Raw genomic sequence first — 8960 nt, forward strand, 5'->3', positions numbered from 1 at the left:
TGGACTTAGATAGCCTAATTATGTACTACTAATTTGTTTTAAGATTACTATTGGCTTTTTCTTAATTGCATAATTAAAGATTTTCGTATTTCGATCGTTAACCTCTTTTTCCTTTTGGAGGGAAATGGATTGTTAATCTCTAAACTCTTATAATGTATATAAGAGTAAATCCTCCTTGAATCAGATGGATTATTTCAAGTATTTTATCATAGCAGTTCTTTTTAGTGACCCGAAGATTGTAGCATAGATAGATTGATCACAGTAAGCTTTATAGTCATAGTTTAGTTAATGGAGAAAACTATAAGATGGTCAATGCAATGCCCCAATTTCTTGTCTTTCTGAAATTTGGAAATGATGGGCTATTGTGATCAATTTGGTGCAAAGTATATCTCATATATTCGATTGTATACCCAACAACTACAATTGCATATCTAGATTATTTGTGTGCATATATTTAAGAATACAATAAATCAATTTGTTGTTTTTACAAAAAAAAAACATCCACGGCTATATCTTAGTGACATTATATTTACAATCATGTCATTTGATTTATAAAATCCATTCAACTCAGACATTAACGAGCAGTTTCCATATAACTAGTTTTCTTCCAACTCGTACTAGTAGTATAATGAATCAATCTTTGGCGCAAAATTTAATCAATTTACTTCTTATACAACTCCACTAGCCGCTCTATCTTCAAGCAATGCTTCAACAGCCCTTCTACCAGACACCAAGGCCCCATCAAATGTGGCACTAGTTTGATAATCCCCACACAAATACAACCCGAACCCGGCCCCTATTCTCGGGCTTTTCATCAAGTCCGTTGGCGGGCTTTGATTGGGCTGGGCAAACCTGACCCGATAAGTCCTCAAGTGCTTCCATCCCTCAACAACAGACTCTCCAAACCACCCGCCAAGCTCCCGAACCACCTTACCTATCAACTCATCATCCGACTCATCCTCGAACAATCCAATCAACGACACCGATACCAATGCTTTATCGGGCGGGCCGTATAACCGGGCTACATTAGTGGCAAAAAACATATTGTTCACAATCCCACGGCCCGAACCATTTAAGAACAAAACCGGGTCTGAAGTCGGGATTTTATCCCGGTCCGACGAAAAATACAAGCAAACCGTACTCCGACCCGGTTTATCATTACCCGGTTTACTTACCCCCTCTATTAAATTTCCCGCCAAAAGCTTTTCAACCTCAGGTTGTTCAACGGCTATAATCACCCCAATCTCACTCCTCAACTTCTCTCCATTATCCAACCTTACAACAACCCCTTTTTCTCCCTCATCATCAAATTCAACCGAAACTACCCTCGAATTCAATCTAATACAATCACTTGGCAATTTCGCGGCCAATTGATCCGGGATTTCACCTATTCCTTTCGCAGGGAGCGTATTATCCCCCAATGCGAGACACTTAAATATAAAATCAAACAACCTCGATGTAGTTTCGAGCTCTGTATCAAAGAAAACCCCGCCAAAGAAAGGCCTAAAAAACCGATCAATTATCGAATCGGAAAACCCAGAATTTTTGAGCAACTCCATCACTGGAACCTCATCAGACCGAAAAATCTCCTCATCGGATTTAATCAAGACTCGAACTCTGGCCAATCCGATGAGGAATTTATCAAGAGCTGAACCAATGGGGTTAAATAAACTCCAAACAGAGTCCATTAAGTGTCTAGCAGGATCAGCTACTGTAAAAAACCCGCCATTAAAATACACGCGAGCTCCAGAGTAGAACTTCTGGAGGTTCAATGAGGAGTAATTGAGAAGCTTCTTGGCTTCCGGATAGGCGGTGATGAAGATTTGGAAACCCCTGTCGAGGCGGAAACCGTCGACGATGTCGGTACGGACGCGACCTCCGACGCCGTCGGAAGATTCGAGAAGGAGGAATGGGATGTTGGAGGAGTGGAGGTGAGTGGCGGCGGAGAGGCCGGCGAGACCGCCGCCGATTATGATGGCAGTTTTCGGGTCGTTGAGGGTGGATTTTGGGACGAATGCGATACGGCGGTGGTGGTTGTAATGATGGTGGCGACGGTGGTGGTAGTGGTGGAGGAGGAGGTGAGGGTGTGCGGTGGTGGAGAGTGTGGTAGAGATGATCATTGGATATGTTGGATATAGGATAGCTACTGGATTTTGGAGGATAAGATTTGTTCTCTTTTTGTTTGTTTCTTTTTTTTTTTTTTTTTTTTTTTTTGGGTACTTTGGTTGGGGATTTGTGGATTATATATGTGTGGCTTAAAGAATGGCATACATTCGATCTTGAGGGAGGAAGTTATCACTATTTTTATTTTGCTAGCACTTTAGTATATGTGCAAGTAAAAGTAAGGCAGTTGGAAAATTTGTCAATTATCTTCATAAAGTTTTAGTAAAAACGGTATAATAGTTGGATTGTTAATTAATATGTTAAATGATCAAATAAATAATTAAATATATATATATATATATATATATATATATATATATAAAATTATAAAATAAATATACAAAATTTAAGAGATAAGATAAAAATGAACTAATCTGTTCAACATAACCTGATTAGCTTTTCAAATAAAAGACTTGCTGAACTAATATTATACATACTTTTATTCAAATAATCTCTCAGTTTCTTAAGAACTTCCTATAATCTATTTAAGGTGCTCCATATAGATATTTTTACTGAGAGTTTCTTGAAATGTGAATGGATATAATAGTGAGAATCCGGATAAACTATATTCCAAGCATGTACTCCCTCCGTTTCCTAAAGATCTTCCCACTTACTGTTCCTACAGATACCAAGAAAAATCAAGTTGTGTGGGGCATGGTGTGAGTAAAGTAGGAGAGAGAAAGGGGTAAGATAAATAAACAAATAAAAAGGGGTTAAAGTAGGAGAGAGAAAGGGAGTAAAATTGAATTAATAATGTAATGGTGGACCATATGATAGTGACATGAGAGGGTAAATAGGGAAATTTGTTTTGCCAAATAAGGAATAAAGCAAAAGAGGAAAGATCTTTTGGAAACACCCTTAAACGAAAAGAGGGAAGATCTTTAGGAAACGGAGGGATTATGAGCTAGATACAGTATTTTATGAATTATTTACCAACTGACTAGAACAACGAGTATCGCGATAATACTTGTGAGATACGAAGAAGAAGCAATTCAATCTTGGTTGTTGACAAGAAACAACTCCCAACAAGAATTTGTAGGTAGATTTTGTTTAGAGAAAACACAAGAGAAATCCATTCTCTAAGCAATTGAACGAGAATGATTCTTTGCATATTTAAATAAATATGACACACCCCTATAGCAGATACTTAGAGGAAATTCCTAAACAAGGTGTTACTTCACACCAAAAGACACATTGAAAACACGCGAAAATCACGCTTAGGCATTATGGTGTGGGCGCAACAAAACCTTTGTGCGGGCGCACAAAAGTAACTGATGCCTCCGAATTTCATTGCACATACCCTTATACCTAGGTGTGGGCACACCATTTCCAGTGCCTAAAATTCTTCAAAAAAAAATTCTCTACATTCGTACTGCACTTGCACTCTACTACACCAAGTGTAATAAACATCATATGTATAACCTACAACACATTTAACTATAAATATTCTAACAATCTTCCTACATTTGAAAATGTCTCTAAGATTGAATCTCCACTTAGTACATTCAATTGAATTGATTGATTGAGCATTGAGTCACTCAACCATATGAAAATTCGAAGTTGTTATACACACAAGTTTACGCAAATTACATTGTAACCTTCAACTCTATTTAGGACTTGAGTCCATATCGACATTCATTAATGTTCCTAATTAATCCCCAAAATTAACAAAAGAAAAAGTTAAGCCCCAGACTAGGTAGAACTCCAAACTCATTACTCACACAGGTTAAGGTAAACTTTAGATAACATGTTCTCGCAACATGATCAACTAACTACAAGATTATTTAAAAATTAATCAACCTCCAACATTGCCAAAACATGTACTAACCATGGGATATAATTATAAATATTATCGTGTTTCAAAATTAAATAAAGTGGTATCCTCATTGAAATTAAGATCATGCGCTTTACAAGACGTGAATTGAGTTTCTTCATTTAAAAGTTACTAATTAAAGGCTTAAAACCCACACCTACTTTATATTCCCTTTATTTTTTTAAAAGATATTCACATTCCATATTCAAGTAGTCCTAGTTTTAAAAACATTGATCTTATGTGATGATGAATATATGTGAAAAATATTATAGTGGGAGGTATAGTTAGATTTGTGTCAATGTATATTTCTATAATTTTAATTTTCTTAATCTTATTATTAAACAATAAAAATTATTAATGGTCAAAGTAGTGTATTAGAGACCATGTAAAACACAAATGTGAATATCCTTAAAGAACGGAGGGCGTATAACATAACTTGACAATAACTCTATCAAGTTAATTGAAAATCATTAAAAAATTAACTAACACGACTCTGTGTTTATAAAATCACAAACACTACAATATCACAATCCAATGTGTCTTAACTTGCCATTATAAACATATTATGATCCAATAATCATATGTCATTCATATTTATTGAAGTATATCACATAACTAGTGATATGCTACATGGTCCAAGCCACAAAACACTTCTTGGATCACAAGGAATTAACCTCCTCTACAAAGAACCTCCTCCATGAAGTACCTCTTCTAAGAAAAAATATCATCTTCTTGTAAAACAGAAATTCCTAAAACCAAGATTTAATTAGCTAACACCAAATAATAATTATTATTCTTCTCGAATCAAATAACATACTTATAGTTTACAATCAATACCATCTATTAAAAATATTTCATTTTTTCAAGACATTTAATAATTTCAATTAATATCAAAATCAGTTCCAAGTATAAATTTATATACACAACACCAAATTTAGACAAATTTCATTGTCCCTGAATTTGATACATATCCAATTTATACTACCAATTACCTCAAAAATCATTAGCTTAATAATCTTATAAATTAAAATAATTAATCACCATGTTTTTTGTTGTACTTTTTTCAATTGTAATACATGTCACTTAATAAAAAAAAAATGAAAATAAATGAAATAATAATAGTCCATAAATCAAAATCATTTTCTAGTATAGGATTTCCCCGACCATATATATAACTTTTGAAACGTATTCACCAAATTAGATATATATACACTCTTATACAAGTGATTTACCATGAAATCATCGAAATAAATCAACTAATTTGGTTTTTCCTTTAGCTTATGAATTATAAACATCACCCAAATTTGTATACAAAATTAAGAGATAAATTATAATCATCTTAACACCATGTCTAGAATATAAAAACATAGAATCACATTTATAACAATTAGACAACACATGGTTAAAATTGAAAACTAAATATCCCACACCAAGATGACCTACTAACAAACAACAAGTTCAAAATTTTCACAACTTCATGCCATTTAACTATACTCAATAAATTAACAAACAACTATATCATGTTTATTGTTTTAAAAATAAATAGCATAATTTGTTCATGAGTACATAATTAATAGCTATAGGCGTATTTATGATCATCATGTTAATACTCAAACCAAAATCATGATAAAAAAACATGCTAATTAATACTAAAATTAATCAAATAAATTAGTATTCTTCCTCATTTTGATATTAACAAAAAGGAATTTCAAGATTTTGGAAAAGTTTAAATACAACATGATATTTCAATATCAACAAAATCATCTATCTTTTCTATTATGGCTCAAGAATAAAATTATTCTTTTTAAATAAACAAGGAGGATATGAAAGATAAGATGAAAAATATATAACTTTTGTCTTTATAATATTTCTATATGTCGTCTATTATTTAAAGTTAAGTTAATATAAACGGTTTTTTCACCAGGTATCCCGGTGATTTTTCAAAATTCATGGGGGTACCCCTACTTTTCTTAATGCACCATGTACCCTTACTTTGGGGGTAAAATGTTCAAATGTCCTTAATGACTAATGGTGTCAAGTTTTTATTAGTCATCAGGGTTAATTAATCCCTCTAATTCTAGAATTAATTAACTAACTAAACCCTAACCTCTAACCCTATCCTAGTCCCATAACTTCAAACCCTAACTCCACCACCATCACCCAACCAGCACCACCTCCCCTCCCCCTCCCTCACCCCCTCCAACAGCCCTCCTCCCCCGTCGATTTCCCCAACCTAACCCCACCCCCACCCCATCCCACCCACCCCCAACAGCAGTCCCATCCCCTGTCGATTTTCTCAAAACCTCACCCCCACTCATCCACCACCTCACCTCCTCTCACACTCTCACCGCACCAGACCACCACCACTGCATCACCTACCGCCGCTCATTAATATCACGACACCAGACTATTCACCACCTCACCTCCTCTCACCCTCTCCAATCGATTTTCGAAAATAAGGATATCAATGACGAAGGAGGAGAGAGAAATTGAGACCTCTAAGAACAACATCAAAGGCCATCGACGGGGGTGTGGGTGGGGAGGGGGAATTCGACGGGCTGCGTGGGTGGGGAGGGGTGGGGAAGGTGGTGGTTGGGTGGTGAAGGTTGGGGTTAGGTGTTAAGGTGTTAGGATTAGGGCTTAAGGGTTAGGGTTAGAGAGTTAATTAGGAGTATAGGGTTAATTAGGATTAATGACTAATAGAAACTTAACACCGTTAGTCATTAAGGGCATTTTGTGAATTTTATTGAAATAATAAGGGTACCTGGTGCATTAAAAAAAAATAGGGGTACCCCATAAATTTTGAAAAACCACAGGGGTAACTAGTGAAAAAATCGTAAAATAAACAAAATGTCATAATCGTGCATAAGTTTGCCTTCACAACATGATAGAACACGGTAATTGTCAAACTTTTTACTAGGTTTATATTACCATAACCGATTATTTGTAATTGAGAGTTACCTTTTTACTAGTCAAGTATAAACCTATACAAATATATTAAAAGGCGTATCCGACAACTTCTGCACGTCACATGGTACCTCTACTCCACTAGAAATCTAGAATTGTCCAATATGTATATATGTCATGTGAACTAATAAACTTAATTGGCTTGTAATAATTAAGATTTGAACCCATGCAATCTTACTATTACATAAAGCATAGTTACCATCTCAACCAAATTTTAGTCATGCTTTAAATGTTCGTATTATTATATTTGTACCTTTTAAATGTTGAGGTTTTTTTTATTATATTCTAATGCAAATGGAAAAAAAATACATATAAAGTTTGAAAAAAATACCACTCGGGACAACGCCCGGACCCAAATACTAATTATCCTTTATTATTTGACAAGACGATAGTATTATGTAATACTATAACACATAACACTTCTGTAATTCATTAAAAAATTTACAGTAGCCTTCTTCTATAAAGGCTCTCGAAAAGAAGCAATGAGAATTACAAATTTTTCCACATCAGCAGTAGGGGGTGTTCACAAAAAACCGAAACCGAAATCCCGTACCGAAAACCCGAAAAACCGGTTAAAATGGACGGTTACCGAACCGGAAAATTTGCGATTGAACGGTTCGGTTACCGAACTGGTAAAAATAACGGTTAAACGGTACGGTTACGGTTATGATTTTTTATAAAACGGTTAACCGAAAAACCGAATAAATTTATTTATTCTTATTATTTAATTTTTTATAATAATTATATTAATTTTTTTTTTATTAAAGACATTAATTATAAAGTGTAGACATGTAGTCTGTGACTTCACTTATTGTCACTGGTTAGTTAATTCGACTAGAGGAGTAGAGGACTACTGGACTAGAGTGTAGAGGAGAGTAAGCCCAAAATTCGAAAATATTGGTTAAGTTAGCCCAAGTCTAAAATAATGAAGAGATTTGAAGACTCTTAGCATTTAGCAAGTAAGTAGTAAGCATAGCACTCTAGCAGGCTAGCAGCATCCACATTCCACGCCATTTAATATATAAAATAAGTAAAGTGATTTGATAAAACTTGAGTAACGGTTAATGGTTAACCGGAAAACCGTACCGAAAAACCGGTTAACCGTTTATGCGGTTACCGGTTTGAACGGTTACGGTTCGCAAATATGGCGAACCGATATTTCCGGTTACCGTCCCGAAATTTTATTTCGGTACGGTTAACCACCCATGAACACCCCTAATCAGCAGTAATGTATTTATATGTTAATATAGTAATGGGTAAATCTTTTATATATGTATTTATGGCGGTTTATACTCATTTATGGATAACTTTCAAAATTATATACATTAAATTCTTAATTGTTTTTTTGTATTTTTTGTATTTGTGATTTAATAATGTAAATAGTGCAATGCATTAAATTATATACATAATTTATAAGTTGCATCGATTATTTAGAATTTTATGATTTACAATATACGAAATTAAACCTTATAATATGCGAAATTATTCTTTATATGTATACTTTTGAAAGGCGTGTCGCGCACCTAATAAAAATAAATAATCTAACTAAACCTCCTAATTATGTAGTAGGGTTAGTCAGGATCGATCCCACAGAGAGAAAGTTGTTCTATTAGCCCTTATGTAATGGTAATACTAAAGGAGTTTAATGTCGATGATGGTCTAATAAACTATAATAAATAAAAGACTCCACAGTTAAGTATCCCCACTAGCATGAACTAATAATTCCTACCCCAAACTAATCAATTACATGTTTACAAAAAAAGTACACCCTATAAAATACCACAAAGCTCTCCCGAGTATCTATAGCTTCCCTAATATGCACTCAAGCCTACTCCCGTGGAATCATGCAAATTAAAGACATTATACCCGACACTCTGACTTTCTAACAATCCATTCTACCTACTCCGACGGAGCACTTCATGTCCTTGATTGAAATACTCAAATCCAACAACGGAATCAGAACTATACTAGTTCTCCTTAATCTAGTATTGGAATATGCACAATCAATTAAGCAAGA

The 8960-nt window shown here is 34.4% G+C and overlaps 1 protein-coding gene across 1 annotated transcript; it reads right to left on the reverse strand.

Annotated features, from left to right (window-relative positions):
- Window positions 1-430: 430 nt before the first annotated feature.
- On the reverse strand, window positions 431-2666 carry LOC104901576 (15-cis-phytoene desaturase, chloroplastic/chromoplastic). Its single transcript, XM_010689167.4, has one exon. It carries the CDS (start codon window positions 2118-2120, stop codon window positions 669-671), a length of 1452 nt encoding a protein of 483 aa, XP_010687469.2. The 5' UTR covers window positions 2121-2666; the 3' UTR covers window positions 431-668.
- Window positions 2667-8960: the final 6294 nt, after the last annotated feature.

Source organism: Beta vulgaris, chromosome 8 (assembly GCF_026745355.1).
Source record: "Beta vulgaris subsp. vulgaris cultivar EL10 chromosome 8, EL10.2, whole genome shotgun sequence".
Taxonomy (NCBI): domain Eukaryota; kingdom Viridiplantae; phylum Streptophyta; class Magnoliopsida; order Caryophyllales; family Amaranthaceae; genus Beta; species Beta vulgaris.

Excerpts from the sequence above, each read along its gene's own strand:
- LOC104901576 (XM_010689167.4), bottom strand. The coding sequence starts at position 2,120 with ATGATCATCTCTACCACACTCTCCACCACCGCACACCCTCACCTCCTC.